We start from the raw sequence: 27,796 nt of genomic DNA, 5'->3' as shown, positions 1-27,796 counted from the left end.
TGAGCAAAAACCGCTTTAAAAATCCATCACTTGTAAGCACAGATCTCAGAAACACAGGATTTCTGTAGATCCAGAAACCAGGCCCACCTGCAGAAAAGGATGTCCTTTACTACTTTTCAGAGTTTGGGACCAATTAACCAATCTGAGAGTAGTCTTGCTAGGCAGTTCTTAAAGCACCCTAGGAGATGGATCTCAAGTTATGTGCCCAGCTAGAACAAAAATAGGGCACAGAGGGATGTGTGTTATCTCCCAGGCTCCAAGTGTTTGTTGCTAAAGGGGCTGTTGGACATTACATAGTAACTTTTCAGCAGGCTCTCACAGCGAATGAGACTCCCTTCCCCCAGATGCTGGGCAGAGTTAAATAAACAACACAGGGATCTACGGCAGAAGGTACCTGTTAAAGCAGTGAACTGTGAACAGGAAAAATACAGGCTGTACTCTGTGTTACACTCTTTCAGTCCAATACCAGACCAGAGCTGCACCTACCCATATAATTTTATTTAAACATCTTCTCTGTGTGCATATCAACAGCAAGTTAACATGCATCATTTCCTTCAGAAATGAAGCAAGGCTACAGCACAGTAGAGGGTTTGTGTGGGTGTGCTGCAGATCTCACCAGATGATGGGGCTGAGGCCAAGGAGAGGAGGCAATGGTGGTGACAGGTAAAAATGCATCTGTGTCCCACTGCATCTGCCTATAACAAGCTAAATCAGCTGGCTGAGCCTCTCCTGTTGTGCCCACTGATCTGGATGCCCCATTTTCTGTCTGCCTGATGGAAGGGCATGACCTGACTGTCTCCAGGAAGGTGTTGCTGAGTCCTGCCAGCTTCAGCTGAATTCAGCCTGTGCCAGGTGTACTCAGAGCATCTGATGTGGCCAGATGCTGACAGATTGCCAGCGCCACCAGATCCACAATATTTGTGTGCTCCCATCAGCATGGCCCTCAGCTTCAGCCAAAAGAACACAGACAGGGAGACATCTACTGCCTTAACTCTGGCATTTCCTAACTTCTGAGTGCTTAATTCTGCACCTTTAAAAAACAATAAACAAACAGTACATGTTTTAATGATTATTTGTACTAAACTCTTGGCCTTCAAACAACTCTGTTGTTTAGAAAGTTGAGGATGTGGTAATCTCCTCCCTACAGCTGTAGGTTATGATAACTTGATCTATACAGCTTTCAAGTGCAGGTCACTAGACATTCAATTTCCTCCTGTGGAGCAAGGGACTTAGGATAATGCCTTGTGCTCCCTTTAGTTTTCCTGCCCCTTGGACTGGAAACCCATGCATTCATCACACCACACCTGACAGCTCCAGAGCATGCCTCAGTTTCTCCCAGTCCCAGGAGGCGGGACTAAGAAATTCAGGGGAGATAGCAAGACAGTTCCACCACTCCACCTCTGCAGCCAAGATGCAGACCACAATGGAACCCGTCCTTCTGCACCAGCATTTATTTTTCCATGTGCTCTTCAGAGCATCCAAAATGAGCTGCTTTACTCCATGCTGGAGTGAAAGAGGAGCACTCTGCGTGGCCAGCGAACATGCTGGTGCCAAAGAGGTAATTACTTCCTACAGTGCACAAACTCAAGTGGAAAAGTACCTTCCAATACAGTACCTCTGGAAAATTAAATTTAAAAAGTTAACCTTCTTTTTGCATCATTGCCAATCAGCAATGCCAAACATTGAGGATATTTATGAGAAAATTACTGATTACACACTACGGTTTTAAAACTCCTGCAGGATTTCTGTATGTCAGAAAATGCAGTGGGACACTAGAAACAACAACAAGCTGATAAAGTCAAATATGCACAACAGGATGATGGACCTTTAATTATGAGAGGGGTACCACAGCTCTGAGCTTTCTGTATTCCAGCCTTGTGTGTGCTCCTGGTGAACACTGCAGGACATCTGATGTGCCAATCCTTCACCATAATTAAGCAAAATTAATGTGAAAATCAGGCAGTCCTCCAACCCTCAGAAAATGCAGTTTTGCACTTCTTAAGCAAAACATAGCTGCAGAGGAAGATACCAGACCAGGGAGCCTAGACTTTCAGGATTGCCTGGAGATGGAAAGAGCACGAGATGAAAATATAGCAAAGGGTGGTGCCTCAAAATGGAAAACAACAGGGTTGGAGCACTGGGCAAGACTACAGTCAGCAGTCTGGGCTATCATGAGAACAATGTAATAATGAGTGCCGGTGGTCTAAGGGCAGTTCCTGCAGGGAGGATGAAGAAGGTGCCATTCCCATGCAATGTGAGGGGGATGCAGCAGAGCTGGACATGCGTGCCTTGAAGTAACAGAGCAAACAAGTGAGATAGAATGTATGTCAGTGATGCTCACTTTAAATAAAGATACTGGGATCACTTTCTTAAAGATGTTTAAATCAGAAACGTAAGAACCCTGAAAAGGCTTTACTTTTACAAAATAGCAGCCATTGTGTCCTTCCTTTGCTCTTGAAAAACAGCTCTAGACATTCTAAAGCAAAAGCAATCATTTCTTCGATTGCAGTTCAGGAACAGATATGTTGCATGGGTCAAAGTATGTGTTTGATTTTCTTTCACGTGTCAGATCTGGCATTGTTTGACCCCTTGCAATGGTGATTCAGCACACATTGCCAGAAGAAAATAAGCCCTTTTTTTAGAATTGTTCTTTTGGCATTATTTTGGGGGGGTCTGTTACAGTTTTTGCTGGCTTGAGCTTGCTAAGTACACAGATGAGCACAAGAACTAGCATGAGACAATTGGTGGCAGTGTGTGTCTGGGACCATCTCTTGGCAGAAGCAAGATGTTAAATGAGCTCAGTTGCCTCATGACACCTCACTGAACACAAAACAGCAAGTGACAGGCTTTCCAAAAAGCTATTTGTTTCACTAGGAATTCAAAACCAAGCTTCTTCCAGCAGCTGTTGGGAAAGACCAGATTTGCATAGCAACACAGGCAGTATTTGTACAGAGCCTTTTTGTGAAGGATGAGATTAAACCTCTGGTACACAGGAGGGATGAAAGCTTTCTCCTTTCAGAAGCATCAGAGAAAAGACTGTTTATTAATCTTAAGAAGCTATTTTCTTCCTAACAACAGTCTTGGATTTATTTTCTCATATAACAGGAATTATGGGGTATTTGGCCCTCATGTTTATTTAAAGAATTATTTTGTAGTATCCCCCATTTTTTTCCCCCAAGGAAGCACTTTTAAGACTAAAAAAAAAAAAAAAAGTTATGTGGCCATAACTTTTTTTTTCTTTTTGGTATTTAAATATATTAACAGCAAAGTCATAAAAATCAGACCTGTAGCACAGCCAAGCCTGAAGAAAGTCTGCTCAAGAGAGATCACTGTTTCCACGGCAGTTTCCAGAGAAGGAATGTATGTTTCCACATACAACAAGTGGCCTTTTATGTCAGTGAGTCTGAGAAGACGTCTTGTCCAACCCAGCTAAATTCAGTTTCTAAAAAATATTTTCTTTTGCTGGAAGGCAGAAGGCTGGGGTTTCGCCAAGGAAGGTGGCCAGGCTGTGCAGGGCCACGTGGACAAGTGTGGTGCATCCTCCCTGCTCTCCCAGCGGGAGGGGTCTGCAGGGAAATGCATGGTCTTGAACCCTTCCACAACAGGAGGGTCCCGGGGCGCTTGGACCTGCTTCTGCTTCAAGTAATGCATGCAGGGCAGGAGGATGGGCAATGGACAAGAGAGGAGAGGACCCAGACAACAGGCATCATGCATTAAAGTCAAGAGAACATTAGGGCATCAGTGATCACAAATATCCCAGATAAAATCAGACTGAAGACAGCAAAGGAAAATGTTTTATATGTGACAGCTTTATTAGCATTTGAATATCGTTGATGATACACCTCTTCAAAAGCCATCTAACTTTTTCTTTTCCCCCCCCTCTCATTTTCTCATCTGAAAATGACCAGCAGCTTCAACCTGGAAGGTAAAAATCAGCACAGAGCTTATTAACAAAAGCTGCCATCTCCCACCTGGGTAAACAGAAGTGTTTGCCACAGTTTGCCCCCACTTATTGCTCTTTCTTTGTGAATTGGCTTGTCTGATGCAAGTGTTTTAGTACTTAGTCAAGACATGTATATCCTCAGCAGCATCAGCAGGGCTACAGTAACCTGGCTGTGGCCGAAAGGGAAAGTATAAACCAGAAGGCAGAAGTAATTAAGATATTCAGCAGCTTACATGCTACGTTCCGTTTCTGAGGCCAGCCATGGCATGGGTAAACTGCTTTAGGTTAGGTAAACTAAAGTTCAGCGTAACTGCCCACAGTGACAAATTGTTCTCTTGATCAAGTTTAAACACCAACATTTCTCCTGGCCCTGCCTCTGTCACTCATTTGCTTGAAATATTTCATACTTTGACCCCTAAAAAGCATGTCTTCTTTCCTTTAAAGGAAACTTCAGAAAGTAGCATGTTTATTTGGATTTTTGGTGGTGTTTTCTCCCTTCCCATCTAATAGGGAGAAGAACAGAAAGACTTTCAAGCATAGTTGCTTCCCCCAAAAGCATATGTATGACATATTTGATATATATCAAATAAAAAGAAAAAACATTATTTGATGTACAAAAGCCCTGAGTTTGTACTACTGTCCCCTCAGTCACCCTGTCCTCATTCCCCTCCAGTAAATAAGCAGTTAAAAGCTGAAGAAAAAACTAGAAGGGGCAGAACCACTATCATTTATCCATGGCAGTCAAACAACTCGTAAGAGGAGAAGGAGGATGCATTTGTCTGTGGCAGCATGAGGCCAGTCTGCGTAAGCACGATGTCACCCAGTTTTTGGGTGCAATTCACAAATGTTGTATGTTAACCACTGTTAAATATTCACAAACCCTCTTGTCAGGGTCCCTTGAATTAACTCCCATTTTGCAATTGTTAGCTCTTACTGGTAGTTTCTCATTAATAAAGGAACAGGAGGAGATCCGGAAACAAGGCAAGAAGGAGATCCAGTAACAAAGCAAGAAGCACAGGAAAAATACAGCGAATTAGGCATATAAGTCAATATATCTGGCTTACTCTTTGCTACCCTTTATTTTAGAGCTCAGTACTTAGCTTGGAATACCCATCATATTTGATAATTGTTTTGGCTGGTAATAACAATAGATTCACTTGGATTTATTAGACACAGCATACTTTATTTAATACCAATCTCTGGATTTGTACCAATGCCTGCTGACAGTGCTCTCACACTGTGTCTTTCCAAGCAAGAAATGAGGTCATCATGATTCATGTAATGAACTGATACACATTTTGTGGCAATTTGAAAGAGTTTTTAAAATTCCTAAATGAGGTCCTTTTGGTTTGGGTTTTTTTGAGGATTTTTTTCTCTTTTTGGAAATTTGGATTTTTTTCCACTATGCAATTAGGATTTCCCAGGTGGATGACCAAACTTTATAAAAGCCAGGAAGAAACTCACGTTCTGCTTTATTATTTTTTTTTTCCTTACTAAAGTGGAGGAACATACACAGTTTGTTTCTGAGCAAAGTGCTGCCCTTTTCTAGCAAGAAGTGAGTCTTCCTTAATTAAGTGACATTCCAGAAAGTTTGCAATTAGAAAGGATCAAGGTACACAGAGAACAGCCTGCAGAAATGCTTTTTCAAAGAGGGCAGGGCTTGTTGATAATTTTGACAAGGCAAGAGGAATAGCTACAATAACTACATTTCTTTTCTTCTAAGCTTGGGCTTTAAAACGTAGAAAATGCCCTATATTTACAAGAAGACAACAGGAATAAGACAGATCTTTAGATATAACATTAGATATTACGGAAGCATCTGGACTTCTAGAATCACTGACTACAGAGGGCAGAGCAGTCCGGGCACCAGTCAAGTATCTGAATTAAAATCTTACCTACCTCTACTTGTAGAAAGACCACAAAGTGCATTTCTGGAAGATCTCCAGGCAGAAATGGCCATGCTTCAGCATGTGCAATTGCAGAACTCATGGCTGAACAACTCCACTGCAGAGAAGTGCAGGGACTCCCTCCACCAATGTGCCTTTAGCACGTGAGTCCCTGCTGTCACATCATGATGGCCCACACGAGCCAGAAAGAAAGGCAGGGGTATAAGAGAGGGAACCACTGTCATTTTCTGCGGCCAAATCAGCAGGATCCGGTACTTGCAAAGGACAGCATAGCATAGTGAGTGAGCCTCACGGGGTCATTAAAGGAGAAGCTTCTGCAAAACTTTCCTGAGTGGCTTAAGAGATTTTTTTTTTTTGCACAAAGTAGAAATAAATAGAACTTACCCATTCCCGAAGGCTTCTCTTCTTCCAAGCCAAATAAAAATTCATATTTGGCCTTGGCAACATTCTGGGCATGAGCTGATATGTCACTATCCCGCACAAGTGCTTCTGCCTAGAGTAAAAATAAACAAAGCTTATATACCTTTTAGTGAAAAAACAGCAGATGGAACATGAAATCCCTTCAGGCAGCATTTTTAAAGTATTCATTTCACTCTGTCACCACCAAGATCATCCAGAGTAGACATGGGCCAACTCAGAGAACTTTTGAAGAGCTCACCCCTCCTTCACTGAACCCAAGAATTTCAGTATTAAGAACAAAAACCTAACAGAGATGTGAGAGCACCCAACCACTCTTTACACACTCTTCAGCCAGCTTACCCACCGAAAGGCCAGCAGCATTGGCCAACTATCTCAATAATATTGGTTATATTGGTTGGAGTTTAAAATATCAAGAGAGTAGTATCAGAAATAGCAAATTTGAGCATGTAGGTCATAAAACTGGAACCCATGAGAAAACCATACATGGGGCAGGTTGTCTCTTTGAAAAGATAGTGGGGTAGAGAAAGTGAGGAGCAAGGACTACAACAAGGATGATTAAAAAGGGGGAGAAGGATAAGGTATGCAAACATGTACTTAGGCAGGAGTACTGCCTAAGGGGCCCTGTTGGGCAGCCCATGCATGACCACCACTGTATAGGTCAGGACTAGAGTCCAACTTGGTTTTACAACCACACCGCACAAGTCAAACCTGCCTATCCGGCCAGGAGGCAGGGAGGGGACACAGGGTGGTGAGCCCAGTGAGCAGGGGAACACCTGGAAGGGTGAATGGACAGACTGAGCAACCTGTTCTACCCAGGTCTGGTTCCCCCAGCACCTTCCCCACTGCTCCTTTCTTGTAAGAAACAGAGTAAAGGACCTTGACACAGTAAAGGTCCAGTTTCTCAAAAGAGAGAAAGGCTACAGGACTAAGATCAAAATACTTTTCTGAACAGGTAGGGACAAAAAAAATCCCTAAGATAAAGCACACACCAGCAATAAACTGCAGTGCAAAAACTATCCAGAGTTAGCATTAAGTTTCTTCCCAGCTGGACAAGACAGAGCCCGTAATTCTTCTGTTTGAAGTGACAGATAAAATAAATCACTAACTCTAAAAATTCTTCAGTAAACTTTATATTCATATGAGGCAGTCAATTGCTGTGGCATAGCAAGCCATGGCATGGTTTACATTGGTGAAAGCATTAGCTTATGAAAACACTCTTTAAGAAACAAATTGAACATTCAGCCCCCTAGGACAACAACAACTTTTATGCATTTCTATCAAATACCTCAGGATAAGCATCAGATACAAGCAGAAATTCAAAGTACAAGGGACACGTGATTCACAGGAACACATAGTCACAGCTCTTAATCAGAGATGGATGGAATCACAGATTCATATATTTCTCCTAGGTCATCTGTCCAACAATTGTATTTTCTCCCAAGAGCACAATGACAAATAGTTATCTTGCCCTATGCCCTAGAATGGTTTTGCTCCAGGTTCCACTGGCCTTTTACACCCATTTCTTCTCCTACCTTTCTGCACTGTGCCAGTTCTGCAAGATTTAGTACAAACACCACTCTGCCCTAAGTCAACAGCAGATGTTACAGAGTGGTCTTGGACTAATTTATTTACCATTCACTAGACATTCACTAGTCCAACTACTCAGTACTAGGGCTTCCAGTATGTTGATACATGTGCTAACTCCAGTCTACCCAATCCTTTGGTAAAGATGTGATGGAATAGATAAAGGGCTTACTATCACAAAGATGACTATCACAAGCATGACAAAATGAGCTTGGAAGAAATCACCATGTCTGTCCTGGCTTTACAGACCTGCATTCATTCACTGGCAGGGAGGCAGGAAGGGCTAGAAAAGGAATAGCAGGAGCCAGAGCACACAGGAGAAGGCTCTTTGTCTGCATCAGCTTAGACAGGAGTAGCTTACAGAGCCAGACAAAAATTCAGCCTACTCAGATGGATGTGAAGGGATGGGATTGCTTGTAACTAGCTGGTGCCAAATCCCAGTGACAGATAAATTAAATGGAAAATAAAATGAACAGAACAGCCTAGTTCTTGAGCAGTAAGGAATTTCTGATCTATACTCCTCGGGAACACAGCTTCTCCATCCCTCAGCCTTGCTTATTGAGATTTCACAGACATCTGCTACACTGAGCATCCCTGCCAGCAAACATGTGTTCCAAGACTCTCTATTTTCCTGTACCTTATTGTAAAGCAAAGAAGATAACTCCAGCTCACAGCACCCTCTGCATCATCCAGTAACAGTCACAAGTAAATTATAAAATTAATGGGGTTTCAGTGTATAGGCCACCATTTATCAGAGTTAAGTGCCTAAAGTGAGGCTGCATGATCTTAGTCTTTGCATCTGAAAGAGGTAACTTGATTGTCAGAAGTCTCAACGCTGCTGATAAAAATTACAGATACTGGCTTGAGTATGGGAACAGCTGTATTTAACATCTATTTAGGTTGTCAGAGCACTAAAAAGAATATATATAAAGAATTATATATGTATAAAGAAAGTCCATATCCAGGCTTAAGGATAAGTTTATCATATTTCATCCAAACAAGACATGTTAAAAAAGAATGCAACAGCAGGAAAGAATGAGGATGCTCTGAGGTCAGAGCTAGTTTTTAAGACTATTGCTTTACCAATGTCCAAGTCAAGAGACTACATGTGTTCTCCTTTCCTTCTTTCAATCTACCACTCACCCAAGCTTTGCAGGAGTCAAAATGCCTGAAATGGGGAGCCCAGAAATGGGCTGGACAAACATTCATGGTGCTTTCAAGCTGCATTAGCAAAGATTAAATACGAGCAAGATTGAAAGGGATATAAAACTCCTGCTTAAGCCTTCTCTTTCAGCTGAAGGGCAAAGAAATCTGCATCCAGGTCAGCCATTTCATAATTGCTTCCCTCAGAGGGCTTTAACCACCACCTTTGAAGCATCTCATCTTTGTCACTGCTGATGTGGGTGACGCTTAGGAGCACCAATCCCCTTAAATCAGCCCAGATGTACATACATTTCTCATGAGCCATATACATATTATTTTTCACTCCAGTGATGCTCTGGGCAGAGAGGCAGCAAGTTCCTACCCATTGGTGCATCACTCTTGCAGTGCTTTCTGCCTGCCTGAACATGTTTGATCAAGCCTACTTCTCTAGGTAATAGCTCTTGGTCAGGAGTTAGGAAGGCTGCATTTTCCTCTCAGTGAATTTCAGATAACATTGTGAGGCTGCATTAGTTCGCACTTGGCAGTCCTCGCCCCTCAGACCTCCTGCCAACACACTGGACCAGTTTCTATTGACCTCACACAAGGCACTGGCATGGGTCATCAGAGGTCCCACCTTGCTGACTTTCTGTTTCATGCTTAGGGAGCAGAGAGATTATTCAGGATAAGGCTGTGGTGCTTGTGGTGGTTTCAAGCCAGCACAGGAATGAAGCTGCTGAATCTGTGTCTCAGCACTGAATTGAACAGCAGCAGGATGCTAAGACCACAGGGTTCCGGCTTCTCCAGCAGGAGCTGCTGATAAGGACAGATAAGTCAGCCCAGCAAGAAGCACATACACTGCCTCTGTTCTGCTGTCTGCATGTGCGAATGGAGCAGCAGGTCAGTATCTGCAAGGAGAAACTATTCCCACAATTCACCTCATTGAGAGGTGTCTGTAACTCCCGGTGAGAGCTGGTTGCTGCCTTTCCTGAAGATCAGTTTCACTCTCTGGATGAATTTCATTTCAACTCACAAGCTCCCCTCAAACTGCCCTCCAAAAATCCCAGTGGTTTTTAGATAGGTATAGTGAGTCATAAAAAGCTGAAGAAAATGCTTCTCCTTTCTGCACAGAAGAAAAGCACCAAAGCATCCTCTTTTGACTTTCATGAGGTTCTTGTTGGGACCTTGTTTTTGGGACCAACTGATTTTGTCTTGGGTGAATGTTTCCTCCTAACTTGTCTCAAACCAAGACACATACCTACATGTCAGAGAGCTTTAACTGAGGAATATCAAACTCTTGCTATCTCACCACCATTTTCAGCTGAGCTGACAGGACAGCTGGGCTTTTTCTCAGAGGAAGGGGATAACACTGTCCACAGCTGCTCTGACAAGCAATGGGTCAGTGTGCACACAAAAAACCAGTGTGAACCCATGCCTCCTGAAGCATTCACACTTAAGGTCATATATTTTCTTTGAAAATGCCTAATAAGGGGAATATTCCAAGAAGCAGATAATTAAATGGCAACTTCTAGTCTGGAATTTATCAGACTCCCTGAGAGGACAGATGCTGTTAAGTCAGACTCACTCCTTGTAGAAGACCTGGGAAAAAAGTGCATGAGAAAAAGCAGAACAGGATGGGTGCTCAAGCAAGAGTCTTCAGGGAGCAAGAGTCAGCCAAAATTCTGGACAGCAAGAGACCACTCATCCTAAGGGAAACATCAGCAGGAAGGGACCTAAGGACTATTCATGAAGAACTGTTAGCTGGGACAGAGAGGTGAAAGAGTCCTCAGGCAAGTCTTCACAGCTAAGCCATATCAAGAGGAAGCCTTAGTTTTACATGCTTTCACATGTACACAGCTCTGTTTCCCAGACCTTCCTGCCTTCCCTCTCAACCATACCACCACTGGATGTCAGCTCCCTGTCAGCAGGCAATAGCCTCTCCACTGGAGCAACTTTTGGAGGTTTCATTGAGGCTGCTGGGGATATACTGCAGTATTGCAAGAAAGCAGAAAAATGCCTTGAAGAATGCCTGTACATCAGAGTCTACTATGGAGAACTTCACAGCCACACCTGGACCATTTCTAATCCCAGGCTATGCTTGGTCCATTCTCATTGCTTCATCAACATCTCTAGCAGCAAAAAACTCAATTGCCTGCCAGCAGTCTAACAAATACCCCGATACAGTGAGTTTATACTCTCAGCAGGAATGATGGACAGAAGGTTCCCACAGATTTTAAAATCTTCTCCAGCAAGCTGCAATGTCATGGGCGAGTCTTTACAGAATCCTGCATTGAGAGCTCTGCCTCTGCTGTCAAATCATCCCTGAATGGCCAAGAGCTCAGCAAGCGTCACTGTTTTTGACAGGTCATATCAGTTGTTCTGAAAAGACTATGCCTGTTGAGTTTGTCTTGAATCACTTTCCTAAGTAACAGGATTAAATGCAGAAAGCTGGCATTAAAATAAACTTGCTAACTGGTAAAACCTAGTGCAACAACATCACAGGAAGAATGTGGGTGCTTACAGTAAGACCACTGGGTAGGCAAGGGTTGTAGCGTTTAATTCCATGTGACCTCATAAACTATAGCTGTGTTTTCCTTATACCTCCCCACACTAATACACGTTCACAATTCTTGAATTAAAGCATTAGTAAAATAAATAAAATTCAAAAGAATAGGAGCTTTGCATGGCTTAATCTCAGCTGGAGCTGCTAAAACTTAATGCTAGCCAAGGTTTTGAATGAGAAGAAATTTAAGCCTGGGTTTTAAACTAATTCCTAACTATCAGGAGTTGCAGGGAGATGTATAGAAAGCCAGAAGGTGGGGATGAAAGAATGGGCTTGTGTAAGAGCACTGAAAATAGCTGTTTTCCAGCAGAGAAGTCAGCCTTGTAAGACTTTTCAGCTACAAGGCAATTGTAGAGATATGGCAGAGGTGCTTGCAGTAACAAGGGGTCTGAAAAAAGCAAAGAAAAATCAGTAATTCAGCACCTTTTTTTTTTTAATGCAACAGCCAGAAGACAACAGAAGAAGGTAATGGGAGTCAGCACCACACCAAAAAGGACATGGTTCCTGGTACAGTTTGTATTCAAAACCACAAACCACCTTGCAAAGCAATCTCACAGAAACCAAAATACTGAGGTACCTGACGAGGAGAGTGAACAAGCTCAAGGGATAAATGTCCCTAACAATATAGAAATCACATCCTTCTCACGAATCTCTAAGCTGACCTCTTCCTGGGCATCTGCTGACCTCCATAGATGCTCCTGGGCTAAAGCGGCCTTGAATCCAAACCAGTGCAGAGAGTCACTATTACCTGCTCACAAGGCTCTGGCATGGCCATGGACTGGAGAGACCTCACACTTGGTACCATCCAGCCAGCTCCTCTTGAGTGCTCACCACAACACACTCCACAGCTTACCCCAGGAATTCACCAAAAGGCACCAGGGCACTGCAGGCTTCCTATGCCATTATTCCCAGCACTGCAGGGTTTGTTTACTATGAGCAGCCTCACAGGAAGCAGCCAGGCTGGAGAGAGCAAAACTGAAAGGGTGCAGATACTATCAAAGCTGCTCTCCCTGCACAAAGGCAAACTTCACAGAAGTTCAGTGTCTAAAGAGAAGCTCAGTTCAGAAATGAAGCCAAATACTTTCTGTTTAGAAAAAGACCTGAGAAGAGTCACGAAAAAAGACTCAAATTAATGCCTTAGCAGTAGTATCCAGCAGGTAAAATTTGTTTCCAGTCTGGTCACCTTGTTTTAGACCTGCACTTGAGTTTTTCTCCCCTTAAAGAAATGTTTGCTTTGTTGTTTGGTTGAAGTTGTTAGGAAGCAGTCAGGTGTTATACAGAATTAAATAGTTTCTATTATGCAAAGGCTGACGCTGTCTGAGCTGTAACTGCATGGCTGTGAACAGCATATTAATTCAAAGTCTGTATGATTACACTTTACCATTAAAGGTCACTCAGCATTTTCTATTTGTCAAGTCAGTGATTTTTGATGCATTCTGGATGGACCTTTGGATATCTAAGGATTATTTCTAAGGTATGTGCAAGAATCAAAACAAGTCCTGAAAAGAAGACTTTAGCTCACTGCTTGAACCACTGTGTTCTTATACATAACACACAAACATGAAGAAAAACACCCAAAAATTTTATAAAGCCACAGTGCAAGTATATTCCTGAGCTATGTCAAAGAGCATTAGGGTCAGGTATGATTTAAGAAAAACTGTGCAAAGACAGCATCTTATATCCAGAGAATTCTGTGATGCATGCAGTAGACATCTTGCATTTACTGTTTTTGTTCAATCTGTTCCAGTATTTAGCAAACTGACAGACTGCTTCACTTCAGCAGGCAGTGGGCTTCCATCACCTTCAAGCACCTTAGATGGCAGGACAATGTTTAGACAGGCTACAGGTCTGCTGTACATGGATTTCTCCTCCATGGAAGCTAAAATTTGAATATATCTAAATGCCTCATGAGCATCTCAGAAGTTAGTTCTGTTTCTCTTCAGGCCACAAAATTCTTTGCAAAACCCTAGCCAACATCTGCTGTCCCTTGAAACTTTACAGACAGCATCCTTTGCCATGTACTGTACATTCTTTATGTCCAGCTAAATATACACTGCTTTTATGAGTGGAGGGACAGGGTATTGGGAGAGCTCATCTTCATTTTTCAAATCAATGTTAAAAACATAGTTCAAGGTAGTATCCCCAAGTGATAAAATATTTCATTTCAATGAATGGCTAAAAAAACCAAAAAACAAACCAACAAATAAAAAAAAAACACCCCACACCCAGTCATTAGACATCTCCAGACTGGAAGATTAACATTTGCGAAAGTGTAAAAACCTGCATTTTCTCTGTGGCAAGCGCAAACTGTAGAACTACAACACAGCAATAGAGTATGCAAAAAAGGGGTATGCATTCTTAGACAAACCTTTTCATATCACATATTTAAATTAATTCTACAGCTTTCCCCTCAGCAGTTTTTTCTGAGCCTTACCTAGATTTAAGAGAAGTTTTTTGAATAAAAATTTGACTGAAGTTTGATCTGAGCCATCTTATCTCTGGCACAATTAAGGCAGAAGTGAGAAAACACATCAACAAATTCCTCCTGAGGTGCGGACACTGGGGGACTGAAAATACTGTTGCAAGATCAAATGCTTGCTAAGACCAAATGCTTGCTAAGAAAGTGCACCTTAAGGACTGCCAACATTGTCGGGCAGCTGTGGCTCCGCAAGTGGTCAGGAGCCAACAGGCAGTTCCAGCTGTGGCAAGAAGGCAGAAGACATCAGAGATGTTACATCCCCCACAAGCAGCACAACACAGGCCAGCTGGCACTCCCGTCCCACTGGTGAGGAAGTTAATACCTCTTCTTTTTTCCTCATTAAGTCACAGCAAGTCCACAGACAAGACAGCTGACAACAATCAGAACTTGCTGGTACTAGAATTTGTTTCCACTTGACAACAGGGCTTTCCTGGGAAGCATTCTTCTATTAGCACTGTTATCCCAGGCCAAAGTGCATCTTGCCATCACACTTGGCATTCATTCAGCCTGGGAGATGCAGTTATTACTCAAATGACGCTTCCCATTAGAAAACTGTTGTAAAAAAATAATGAGTGCACTTTAAGTCACCTCTTTCACTGTGTCATTTCACTCCAAAAAGAGAAAGCAAGCCCCATTCATGGCTTCTGCAAAAAGAGAGGCTTGTGTTATGTAATCCGTGCCATTAAGTTGTTTTCTTACTGCTTCCGAACTACTGCATCACAGTTTCAAGACAAGAGCCTCCTTTCAGTCATAGAATCATAAAATACTGAGTTGGAAGGGACCCATAACAATCATCAAGTCCAACTCCTGGTCCTGTGCAAGAACATCCTTTCACCAGGCAGCAGAAAGTTGCTGTGGCTATGACATGATGTTCTCAGCAAGCATGGCAGTGACCACTGTGTTTCTGCCCTGGCAGGCCATCCTCAGAAGCCAGCTCCAGCCTAGTTTCCTTTGCCTTAGCCCAGAAATTGCAACACTGAAAATCTTCTGTGCAGTTAGCAAAGGGAGCCACACACTTCCCACAGCCATCACTGGTGGCTGAGGTATTCAGCAGAGGTAGAAATGCAGTGCTCACACTCTGATGGACAGCTTGATCCCCGATGGACAGCCTGATCCAGTGCCCAAACAGGTTTTTTTACTTACAGCACCCAGGAAGTACAGTCAATTCAGAAGCCATTCAAGCTGCAAGGGCTAGATAATACCGGAACTTCTCTGACTCTTATTCAACCCTGTAGCAACCAAGCCCGCACCCGGAGGGCTTGCTCTCACCCCACCCCTGCTTTTAAGCACCATCCACAACCTGCCTTGCTCATCTCTGTAATGAAGAGAATAAATGTTTGGATGCATTAGCATCACAGGAGTCTGTGGTCTCGAACAGAAGCTGGCAAAACAGCAAGAAACATCTCAGAGCAAGGAGGAGCTGAACTCAGAGAAAGTATCTGCATACTGTAAACATATCCTTCTGTATGCAAACATACTGCAGAAGGATACTTCAAACAGTGCCATTCCTGAGAGGAATGGAACACTTACATCCACTTTGAGCTGGTATCAAACAGCTTTTTCATCTAATAGAAGAAAATTACTTCTAACACACACTCCCCCTCACCCCCCAATTTTGCATCACTACAAACAGGAAAATAAGGACTTGAAATTGTCTTTGTGATCATGGGGTTTGACAGACATCAATCCATTTAGGAAAATATTCAAAAGCTTAGGACAGAAATTGCACAAGACCTAAATTTGTTTATCTGCAGACACACTTTGCTGTATGGTGACTGCCCAGAGAAGCACCCTAGCACACATCCCCCTTCTCAGCCAAACTTCCAGAGGGAAGAAGCCACATGCAATTTTACAACCAGGATGCAATGAACCACCCAGGTCACAGAGCAGGTCTTGGTGGCAGATCGAGAAATCAGATCGAGAAGCAGCAGATCAAGAAATCCCTGCTCCACCAGAAGCCAGCTCTCCATCAGGGACCATTTGTAAGGAAATGCCCTTTCAAGGGCGGTGGGTGGCATGTGTCCCTGCTGAGCCCAGGAACATTACTCCCACCTTGGCTGGGTGAGCTCAGCAAGACTCTCACCAAACAACTCTAACAGTTGCTGCACCCTGGGGATCCTCAGCACTCACAATGCAGAGCTGATCTGGAGCAGGATCCTCTGACAGTCCCAATCTTTGAGCTCTGGCAGCAGTTCACAGGTTTGTCCAGCCCCAGCTGAAGAACAGCAGCTTGGCAGATGGCTCCCCAGTACCATGGGGATATACCCACCTAATACCATGGAGACACTACCCCCTCCCTCCCTCCCTTTCTTGGGCTCCCTTCACTAGGCCACTACATTGTGCTACCTCTAAAAGACATTTAAATCAGCACCCAACAGTACCCCAGCCTCTTGCTCTCTCTTCAAGACTCTTGCAAGTAAACAGAGGTTCTCAAAGGAGAAACACAAGCCTCAGAGAAACGCATGCCTGAGAAAAACCGCTCCAGCCCTCAGGTCTGCTAGCCTGTCTCTCCATGAAGCAGGGATGGTTTCAAGCAATCAGCTACTATGCAAGCACAAAGGCAGTTTATCAGCCATGGCCCAAGCACCCTTACTTAGTGCTTGTGTGGTGGCCTTGTGTGGTGTACATCATGTGCTGTCTAAATGCTAAATCTTCCAGCACTTGTCTCAGAACACACACATGGAGACAAGTGCCTGCAGAGATGCTCCATGGCACTCTTGCAGAGAGCCTGCCTCTCAGCCCACAAGAATCAAACCCCAAACCATGTCTTATATCAAAGCTGCAAAATCAATTGCCAGAGTTTCCTGCTATGATGGGCAAGAATAGAAAGGACTGTGTTGGTGTGGAGGCAGGGAGGGGAAGTACTCTAAACAACATCTATGTCCTTAAGCTATGCACCTTGACAACAGTAAAGAAGGATTTGCTGGGAAAAAAAAAAAAGCCACTAGCACACTCTGTTAAGATCCTCACTGCTCTTTTCCTTCTCACTTTGATGGCACAGAGATCAAACTGAAAATTGAAAATTGGAAATGGTAAATCAAACAACCCACTTAAGCATGAATAGCTCATGAGAAACACTTTCACACAGGTCAGTTATGCAAAAATTTTCTGTGTGGATTAAGAAGTCCTAATTTCTTTGTTTCAAAACTTGTTTCAAGTTTTGAAAACAGCAGCATGTAAGTTTCCTGGATTTTTTTTATCATTACCACTACCACAAAGGATGTTCTCACACTCTCCAATGAACCAAGGCTCTAATTGAATGGGATCATTTGAACGGGGTCTTCTACATGGTTAACTTCACCTCTCTCCCACTACGCCCCAAAACTAACTCTCTGTCTGTGTAAATCAACAGAGCTGGGACAGATTCACTGAGCATTAAACTGGTAACATCTGCTGAAACACATCAACTAAGGACATGACTGATGAAAAAGCATTTGGAGTAGAAAAGGGCTTCTTTCTACTAGCTAAACCAGAAAGGCTTGGATGACTCTCAGCAGTCTATTACAATTGCTTCAAACACTGGGTGTGCAACCTTCAGTTTCATTACAAATACTGCATTTAACATTCTGTGTTAATGGCCCTATGCACAGACAGAATTAAAGTGTGACTGAAGCTACAAAACTAAGAGTACTTGCAGTTGCCTATTACACACCCAAAACACTTAAATAACATATACATGTAGCTTTGCCTGACTATATACTAACTGGACCCTGTGGCAGACAGATAATTGATGTTTATAGCACGGAAATACTCACCTATATGGGAGTTAGCAACTTCAGTGGGTTTGTGTGAAGTTCAAACTCATTTCAAATATAAGTTTATGTTCCCAATGAGAAGTATAGCCCCAGTTCCCGGGAGCAAGGATGAAGATAACACCTCAACTGCACAGGAGCATGCCCGGGTAGTTTATTATTCTACAGTTTTACACTTTTGGTGAAATCATTTCAACCCCACTCTTGCCCTGAAAGTGCAATGCTACTACTACTCAGCCAAACGCTTTTCTGACAATGTCTTGTTTAAATCAAGAATTTGGCTAGATTAAGAGAGTTTGCCAGTGCAGCAACAGTGCTGATGTGTTAAGACAGACAAGTTACTTGGAGACACAAGCAAAACGAACTGCACGACGTGCAGGCTCGGGGTCCCAGCCCTGAGTGCAGCTTCCCTGATGCAGCTGGTGTCTCTCGGGATCTAGCAGTTAAGAGCACAGAAGAGGGCTCCGACATTTTTTCTCTTAGGGCACTGTGAAAAGGACTTGAAAAAAAAGAAAAAAAAAGGAACAGAAAATAAGAGGGGAAAAGGAAAACAATAAAAGGAAAGAGGATAAGGGAAGAAGGAAGAAAGAAAAGAGAAAGAGTAACAAAAAGAAAAGAGAAAGAAGAAAAGAAAGGTAGGGGGAAAGGAAAAATGCAAAAGTAAATGGGAAAAAGTGCCTCCGGCTGAGCACAAGCCCCGCACCCGCACGGGCATACGCCGCCCCTTACCGCACCGCCGGCTCCCTCCATCTCCCATCGCCGGCCGCGGCGGATTGCAGCCGCCCTCCCGCCGGGCCGCGCTGAGCCCAGCCGCGCCGAGCCGGGCTGTGCCGAGCCGGGCTGTGCCGTGCCGGGCTGTGCCGTGCCGTGCCGTGCCGCGGCGCCCCCGGCCCGCAGCGGAGCGGCGGCCCCGGCGCGGTGGGCGCGGAGCGGCGCGGGCCGGTCGGCGGGGCCGGGCCGGGCCCGGCGGGGCGGGGCGGCGGCCCGGCAGGGGAGGGCAGGGGAGACGGGGGCGGGGGTGGGCGCGATGGAGGGGAGGGGAGCCGAGTGCACCACGTGCTCCTTGAAAAGACTTTAAATAAATAAATAAATAAAAGGGAATTATTTCAGGATTAGCAAAGCAATAGAGTGAAAAGCACAAGCCAGACCGCGTGCCCGCAGCAGCGGCGCTGGGCAGGAACACGAGCAACGCCCGCGGGGGCTGGGACATGCCGTACTCTGCTCTTAAATCCCCTCAGCGCGGCTCGCAGTTGTTGAGAGATGAAAAAAAAAAAGGAAAAAAAAAGGGAAAAAAAAAAAGCAGAAGCCGTTTTTTTCCAGCCCTGGGGCTTCCCCTCGCAGTTCACATTTAAAAAGCAGAAGCGCGCAGATGTCTTTGGACTAACCCCATCTGAACACCCGAAACTGATTTTCCACTTTTTTTTCACAGTTTGCTGGAAGCTCTCTTGCATTGTCAGGTTTTAGAGCACTCAGCCACATCATTAGAATTTTCTAACTAGGACCTCTGAGCTTTGCTCTTTTAAGTAAAAATGGGGGTTTCCCTATCAAAAGCTGTGTTTTAGAAAATACTCCCAAATCTCATTAGCCCAGTTAGAGGAGTTAACTGCACAAGTAGCTGCCAGACTACATAAAGAAGGATGTCAGTTTCTGCAAGTTCAGTATATCTGTGTTTTGTTTAGCAGCAGCTGAAAACTTCTTTGGTTTTAACCGATCAAGCTTGAGGATAGGCTTTCTGGAACAATCCTTGAGGACCAGGAATCACTGAACACATTGTATGTTTGCTTCATGATGAGCATGGGTAAAAAAGAACATGTGTTAGGTGGTAGGCAATGTTGTTCTCTAATGCTGTGCTCTTCTGAAAGGTTTTGGACAGTGCTGGTGCTACAAGTGCATCACCATGAAGTCACTGACATAAGTGTACCACACCCAGACAGAGCAGCACCTCTGTGGCTGAGGAGACAGCCTAGCCCTGCCTTCTTCCCCACTGGCCTCACAGCTCAGTGCCAGAGCCACCCTTGCTGCCAACACTGGGCAATCTCAGCCTTTCTTCACGCCCATAGGGAAAAAAAATTCATTTCCAACAGGATAAAAGTACGTCCAGGCATAATGCTTGAAGCACTCTTGCCTAAAGCTTTCCCTGTTTGGCAATAAGACAGGGGTAGCAGCACCATCTCTGGGCTCTTCCAACTTGTTGAGGGGCTCCATCCAGCAGCACCTCCCCATGCTCTTTCAATAGGGTTGTGGCATGCAGAGTTCACATTGCTTCTCCATGACTGAACCCACTATTTCTCACCACTTCCAGCTCCACGTTTAACCAAACAGTACTGCCCCTGCTTTACACCCACGTCACCTGGCAGCAAACTGCACTGCCTCTGTCATCTGGATGCCAGTGGTGTACACTGTATTTCAGAAGGTATTCTGCTCTTTCCCTACAACGTCCCCTCTCCCCATCTTAAGCCTCTCACCTGCTCCCCAGCACCACAGGTTGCCTTTAACCATCCATCCCAGGAGCAGCACAAGACCTTGCCCCTGCCCTGCTCAGCAGCACTCCAGTCCATTCGTTTCTGTCCTCTGGGAACAGATAGGTGACAACCTGTCTCTCCATCCCCTGAAACAGCTGGCAAGGGTCCCGAAGAGGTCTCTGTGATGCAGCTCTTCCATGCCCATCCTCTGTGGCTGAATTGTGCCTGCATGACTGGGGGATGTGCTGAAGGGCTTTACCCCTCTTCCCCAGCCACAGCTGTGATGACAAACATGTTTTGGCCCTGCCAGGGCTTTGTCCCATCTGTCAGACACCCTGGGGGCCCTGGGAGCCGGTGTGGGGGCACAGGCTGCAGATTCCCCATCTGTGCCACATCTGAGATGGCTAATGCAGCGGAAAAAGAAATCACCCAGCGCCTGGGTCTCTGAGGAGTTGATGCACTCTGCCTGCCTCTTCCCTGACAGGCTGAGGTCATGCAACTGCAGGCCAGGAGGCAGCTGGGAGCAAAGGCAGGGCTGGAGTCAGGGGCTGGTGATGTCCCTTGCAAGGCACATCCCCTGCCCTGGACGCCTAGGTGGCTGATGCAGCCACGGCACTCCGGTTTGGAGCTTTTCCACACCCTATTTGTGTTGAGAAAATTTGACCTTTTCTCTGTTATCCAGGCATCTGGCCTGAGTCACACAGACATTTAGGCTGCCCTGAATATGCTCTGTGCTAAAGGACTGGAAAAGGAGAGCATTTGCCGGCCTGGGGCAGGATGGTCGTGCAAGACTCTGCTATGTGGGCATCTACCTCTTGGTTAGCTTCACTGCAATGGAGGGTGATGGAGTCCTGAAATTGGCACAAACTGGTGTTTCTTACACCACTGATCATTGTTTTCTGCAGAAGGGCCATATTAAATCCTAAAACATTTCTGTGAATGGGCCATCAGCAGAGAAATGTGCTGGGGTTAGTACATTTGTGAAGGAAATCTGTATTTTTTGTCCAAACACTTGATATAAATTTCCAGGTAGTTATATTAAGAAAATAAAAGTCACAAAAGGCTGACATAAAACCTAGCAGCTTTCTAAGCAGTTATGAAATACATATCACAGTTAGAGAGCACTCTTAATTGTTAAAAAATTTAGTCATGAGCATATAGCATGTATCTTTAAACAACCCAAACAGAAATAAAAAAAAACCCAAACAAAAACTCAGAAGATGGCAATCAAGTCCAGTCTGTGCAATGGCTAAGCTGCTCTGAATTCCCCAGCCATGGTCACTGATGGGGAGCAGGGAGCCAACACTGGGCAGGTGATGTGCATGGGTGCTGGGCTGAGGCTGAGCAGGGCATGGGAAATGGGAGACAATCTCAGAAGCTGGTGGTTGTGGCAGACAGAAGTGTGAAAGCAGCACGAGGGACAGCTGGATAAGAGGGATTTGTGTGAGAAGTAGCCAAAGTGCAAAGGCAGTTGCTGGGCGTGTTTAGGGGAGTGGAGCCTTGCAAAGCCAACAGTGCCCTAGTAATGCTGTCAGCTGAGATTGCCCAGGTCACAGTATTGAAAATATCAAGTTTGGGTATGCCAGATAGCAAAACTGGTACGCTGGGCAAAAAAGTAGTTATGGCAGACTGCTTGTTTGCAAAGAGTCTTGATAGAAAACAGGAGGTCAAAAAATTAGGAAAATGGGTACAACAGGCAGTGTCAAGGGCTGCCAAGATGTGCTTGTCAGGCAAGCCCACACTTGACCTCCAGAGTGGCAGCAGGGCAGCAAACCAAACCTGGTTTTCTGGTTTTTCTGTAACACATGGGTCAAACCTGCTTCTGGTCACAACACAGGGTCATAGGATGCTTTCTCTCATCAGCAGGGAATCACTTAAGTGGATACATGGATTGAGCATTGCTGTGTCAGTGCTTGTTCCAGCCAGATGGCACCAGTGTCTTCCCTTCTACTTTCCAAGACAAACTTACCTGGGTCAAAAATTCACAGCTGAAAATAACCTACCTTACTATACCACCCCATAATGAAGAAAAATAAATAAGAAGGAAAAATAAAAAAAGGAGTGTATTAAATTCAGTGTGCTGCAAACAGTAACCAATGCATAAACTCTGTCATTTTTTGCCAATAAAGTTGCCGTCACAGGAAAGTAGTACAGGAAACTCACTTCCAAATAATCTTTCCTTATTCAAAAGGCAGAAAACCACAAGTAAGTAATCATCCAGGTACTCACCATAAAATTTCTCACAACATTGCATTTCAAATCAAAGAGACTCTCTTTTGTCTTGAGGGAGAAGAAGGCTAGGGATATAAAAAAATAATATCATTTTAAAAGCCTAACCAGAAACACCACTTTCTACAGATGGAAAGACAAAGTTAATCATTTACTGGATTTTCCTCATGTGTCTGGATTTTCTGGAAACAGCTGGGAAAACATCTTTTTTTTCTGTTTTACTCAGAAAAACATAGTTGCCATTGCAACCAATTTTTTTCTGAATTAAAGGTGGAAAAGAAGCTGCAACAACAAGAGGAACAGCAAACTTGGAGGTGATGTGCAAAGTAAGAAAACCAGCATGTGTAAAGATGGTAACCTTCCTATTATTTTTTTTAAAAAGACCCAGGTATAAATTATTATAGTAAACCTGAGGGTGACAGCTACAGAATGGAATGAGCTAGTGGACACACTGGCTAGCTAGCCAGCTTCACTGTGAGGTGCATGCTGCAAAGCCATGACAGTATCACCATTCTTCACTTGGCTTTTTCCTCACAGGTTGCCAGGTTTGTTTGGCCACTTACCCAGAGCTCCTGGAAACTTCCATTTTATGGGTTAACTGACTCTTGTCCTGCTCCTTCACTCATGGACAATTCTCTAGAGGCTTACTCTTGACAGGAAACAATTCAGAGATTTCACTTCACTCCATCCCCCATCTGATATGTTCATTGGGAGGAAAGGAAATGACCAACCTTCTCTGCCCAGGGAGCCCTGTAACTAGCCAGAATTTGACCATTTGATGGGAAATCTCGAATTTGTTATTCTATCCATCAGAGTTTGGGGATCTCAAATTTTATATCTACTTCGAAAACCACAGACTTCACAGTACCTCCCCTGCTGAGTGAGTCTTTAGAAATCTCCTTATTAGCTCAAGTCAAACTGAAGAACACAGAAAATCCTGCTGAATATCCCTGCTTTGGAAGTGTCCTGGGGTGACATTATGATGCTTGTATATCCCCATTCATCTGTTCTGTGCCTTTAAGACCGGCTCTGAAGAGTGGAAGTTTTGTTTGGGTTTCTCTTATCAGGACACAGAGACAAGCGGTACATAGGGCTGTTTTTCACTTCCAGCTTCAGCTTGCTGCTTTTGCTTGCTCTCTTTTTCTGCTCTTGCTTCTGCTCTGCTTTCTGCCTCTGCTTATTAGCTAGTTCTAGCTAAACAGTCCACATTGCTTCCTGGACTGTTTCTCCTCTCCTGTTCCTGTGACCATCTCGAACCTGCTCCAGACTGGGACCCGGGAACACCGAAGGTTTGGCTGCAGCGGCTGGCCCAGTGCCGGAGGGACTGAGAACAGAGCAACCACCCCCCCCCCGAAAGAGACTTTCTGATTTTGCCATCTTTCTCAAAGCGGTGTCATCGGGTATTGTTCATTTTGTGTGCTGGGGGGTGCGGGGCCAGTCAAATAAACAGGTTCTTTCCACCTCTCTCCGAGGAATTTTTTCCCGAACCGGTTGGGGGGAGGGGCTGTGTGGGTTTCGCTTTCTGGAGGGGCCCTCCTTTGCAGATTCTTTAACAAATTTGCCCTAAACCAGTACAGGAAGGTTCTTGGTTACCTCATGGGTCTCTACTGTCACATCTTCTCTTAATCTTAACCCTTACTCTTCCCCATGTCTAGCACCATGTTCTTCCCAAGCATCTCCAAAAGTGACAGAGAAATAGCTGGTTGTTCTGGGGCTACCAAGCCCTAGCAAGTCCTGATCCTGCTGCTTCCCAGCACTAAGGGTACAACCTAGCCTTCTCTCTGGATGGAGGAAAGTCCTCCATCCTGTTCCTGACAGGCAAGCAAGAGACCAGGTCTAGGAAGTCAAGATACTCCAGCAAAGGGAATGCCAACGGCAGAGGCAGGGGAAAGGAAATTTCAACCAGTTGCCAGGAGCTCGGTGTTGTTTCTCTGTCTGGATCTTTGCCATATTAGATCATTAGATGGAGTTTTCTAGGGATCAAATCACCAAGATTCTTTCCCTTCCCCCAAGTTGCCACATGGAGGCTAAAGAACAGAATCACATTTTGGTTTCTTTGCAATGTTATCCATATGGCAAAGACAGATTGGCATTGGGAGAATATAAGGGAAGGGTTCTTTCACTGTGTCATGGTTTAAGCCCACATGGAAATTAAGTATCATGCTGCTGCTCACTCATCCTTCTCCCTTCTTCTCCCTCACACCTGTGGAATGGGGAGGAGAATCGTATAATGTGTGTTAAGATAAGAACACTTTAATAGTAAAAATAAAGGAAAATAAAATAATAATGGTAAATAATAGCGTTAATAAAAAATAATCAAGTAATGTACAATGCAATTGCTCACCACCCACTGACTGAGCAAGAGCTCCTGTTCCTGAAACCAGATCATCCACCCTTCCAGGTAACTCCCCCCATTTCAAATACTCAGCATGACGTTCTGTGTGTGGAACATCTCTTCGGGTCACCTGTCTTGGCCATGCTCCCTCCCACTTCCATTTGCGTGCCACCTCCCTAGCAGAGCAGAAGAAAAGGAAAAAATAGTCTTTGTTCTTTGCCAAGTTGTGGTTATCCTAAGTCAAACCATCAGTGTGTTATCAACAGCATTCTCACACTGAATCAAAAACAAGCCCTGTAACAGCTACTGAGAAGAAATTAATTCTGCCCTAGCTTAACAAGGACACACTGCCTTGTACTGCAGAGCATGCATCACATCAGAATCATCAGCCCCACAAGTCAATCTGGCAGGCACATCTCCAGCTTTTTCCGAGAGGATACAGTGCCTAGTAGAAAAGCAAAGGAATCATTTGAGGAAAGAGACACCTTTTTTATTCAGGCTGAAGCACTGAACCTTATGTTCATCTGTCGAATCTGATTATCAAAGGCCATCTCAAAATAAGTGAAATACCTCTGCCTAAGCATGGCTACTCTTAGGAGTCTTCCACTCAGAGCCCCATCTGCCCTAGACTCACTGATTCATCTGCCATCTCTACTTTGTGCCTGCATTTGGTAACCTGTTGGATTCATTAGTAAAGTAGCATATCTAGTCTATCAGCCACAAGAAAAATGAATGTTTTGCATAAATATCAGCAGTGATGTTCAGAAGTGCATTGAAACATACAGGTGAGGAGATACTGTATTTGAGCAGCAGAGAAATGGTCTTTTACCCTCCTGAACAATATATGTGATACTACACAGCATTATTCTTTCTATGGAAGCCTTAGCCAGTCTCAAAGAAATCTTTCTGGTCTTGACATCCAAAAAGAGAAAAAGAGATGCCAAATACTGTAACTGTATGGTATGCTATCATCAAGGGAAGCATACATTTCAAGCCAAGATATGGTGGTTTTGTGGTTTTGGCTTCCTTAGACCCTGGCATATTCCTGTTGAGTCTCCTGTACAATTTTCCATTTTTTATGAGTGTCCTCTTTATCCTGCTACAGATGGTTCAGAGGACTGAAACTGCACATCAGATACAAAGTCAGTGAGACATGAGGGGAAAAGGATATTTATTCAATAGCCTTTTTTTTTTGGTAGGGCAGACAGCAGCTTTTTACAGGATTATCAGCATCTGGAAACCTGAGTCAGAGAAGGACTGCTGCAGCCACAATTGTGTGTCACACTGACATGCAACAAGCAGCCTTCAGAGCTGGGAAAACATAAAGCATAACACCCCACTCTCCTCCCCAAAATGAGATAATTATGGCCTGTAACTCTGGCATGTTCATACAGCTGCCTCTGGCTGAAATGCTCCAGTCAGAAACACAAACAACATTGCTCTCAAGAAAAGTACTAAGAAGATCACTTCCTCTGCTTGAACAAATCTGCAATGGGTGTTGACAGCAGAGAGCTAGAAATGGATGGGCACATCCACATCCATCCCCAGCTCTGCAGTGTGCTCACTCCAGGCAGTGAGCAAACATCAGGCACAAATGACAGGTGGAAAGTTAAATGTGGACAAGCTCATTTCACTGGGGCGGTGTGACCCTAGCCAGTGTGAACAGATCATTATTGGCTTTGGTCAGAACTGGAAGGCCTCAGTGTTGGTGAGGATGGAACAGGAAAGCCTTATAAATATGATTGCCTGGCAAAAGATTTTGAGAATATAGAAACTATAAGTGAGATTGAAATGGAAGCAAGTTTTGAGATCCCTTAGTTACTCAACAACTGGAAAACAATGGTGTGGTCAGCCGAAGGTAATCTCCTCTTGATGAAACAATACCCTCTGCAAGCAGGCAGGTCCAAGGGCCAGAGCAGACCCTGCAGCTTGGCAGATAGGGCCCAAAGAGTAAGATTCAGGGTTTAAAATGTAACACAGTATGGTAATGTAGTGATTCTTATAGGTTGCATGGAAATGTTATAGGATATGCATGCTGTAGTAGATTGGTTGAAGAGAATCTGAATATTCAACACTGAAGATGATTTATTGTATTGTAACGGGAACTTCGCTCTCTTTCTCTTCTTTCCTCGCTCTTCCTCTGCTCTTCCTCTTCTCTTTTCGCGCTCACCTCTGCACTTCTTCACCCCCTCCTTTCTGCATGCTCTCCACTCTTAAACCTTTGTCTTTAACTCTCTTACACTTTAAGCCTCTCTTCTCTCGGCCCTGCTCTGAGCTGCGGCTGGCAGCTCCCAACAGGGCCCTGCACCCACGCCCTTTGCAATAAACCAATAGTTTCACGACTTGGCTGCAGAGATCTCTCGTCTCCGTCCGTCCCGGCCGTGCGTGACCCCCGTCACACACAGACGCTCCTACACCTCAGCTGGCAGATCTCTCAGCAGATTTTCTAAACAAAGGGAAACACCATTCATTCCCACGGCAGAGGACAGGAGCCAAAACTGGAAAAGACTCGAGACAGAAGTATCATGTGTCAGCCAGAGTGTGACACCAGAGACACCCACTCTTGTGATGCAGCACCATGGTAACAGCCACTGTCTGCTGTGCAGTGGGCTATCACCAAGCATGGGGGAGTATGGTGTTTTCTTCTTCTGAGGCTGGTTTCTTGGGGCAGCCTGCCACACAAAGCTGCAGCATAGCCTACTGGGCTAATATCAGCCTGGAAGGGATGGAAATATGAAGGGATGGAAAGGCTTAAAAAAGTAACAGCCCTGAGGTGCCTGGGAGGACAGAGCAAGAAGGGAGGTATAGCTTTGCATCAAGAGACAGGAAGACTATGCCTGGCATCACAAACTGAATATGTGGATGGAAAATGGGCTACTGGGGAAGACTCGCATCCTCTCTTCTCATGTAAATCTACAATTTCTTGCTTTTCTCCAAAATGGATTCAATTTCCACCAGACCTTCTTTCAAACTTCTCATCTC

The 27,796-nt window shown here is 44.4% G+C and overlaps 2 protein-coding genes across 5 annotated transcripts in view; one reads left to right on the top strand and one right to left on the bottom strand.

Annotated features, from left to right (window-relative positions):
- NIPSNAP3A (nipsnap homolog 3A) overlaps positions 1 to 27,796 on the top strand; it is a 53,746-nt gene that overhangs the window by 3,439 nt on the left and 22,511 nt on the right. The window lies entirely within an intron of this gene.
- Positions 1 to 27,796, bottom strand: part of PSD3 (pleckstrin and Sec7 domain containing 3) — a 139,180-nt gene that overhangs the window by 97,375 nt on the left and 14,009 nt on the right. For 3 of the 4 annotated variants that reach the window (XM_074533398.1, XM_026792921.2, XM_074533396.1), the window contains exons 2-3: positions 22,480 to 22,547; positions 6,235 to 6,343 (exon numbers count right to left, since the gene is read on the bottom strand). In XM_074533398.1, the coding sequence (XP_074389499.1) occupies positions 6,235 to 6,343; positions 22,480 to 22,547 (177 nt within the window). Of the gene's footprint in view, positions 1 to 6,234; positions 6,344 to 18,517; positions 18,760 to 22,479; positions 22,548 to 27,796 lie in introns of those variants that run through there. The other variant, XM_005486232.4, reaches the window with a different exon arrangement.

Source organism: Zonotrichia albicollis, chromosome Z, assembly GCF_047830755.1.
Source record: "Zonotrichia albicollis isolate bZonAlb1 chromosome Z, bZonAlb1.hap1, whole genome shotgun sequence".
Lineage (NCBI taxonomy): Eukaryota > Metazoa > Chordata > Aves > Passeriformes > Passerellidae > Zonotrichia > Zonotrichia albicollis.
Note: the sequence above shows the minus strand (reverse complement) of the source record. Positions and strands in the feature narration are given on the sequence as shown.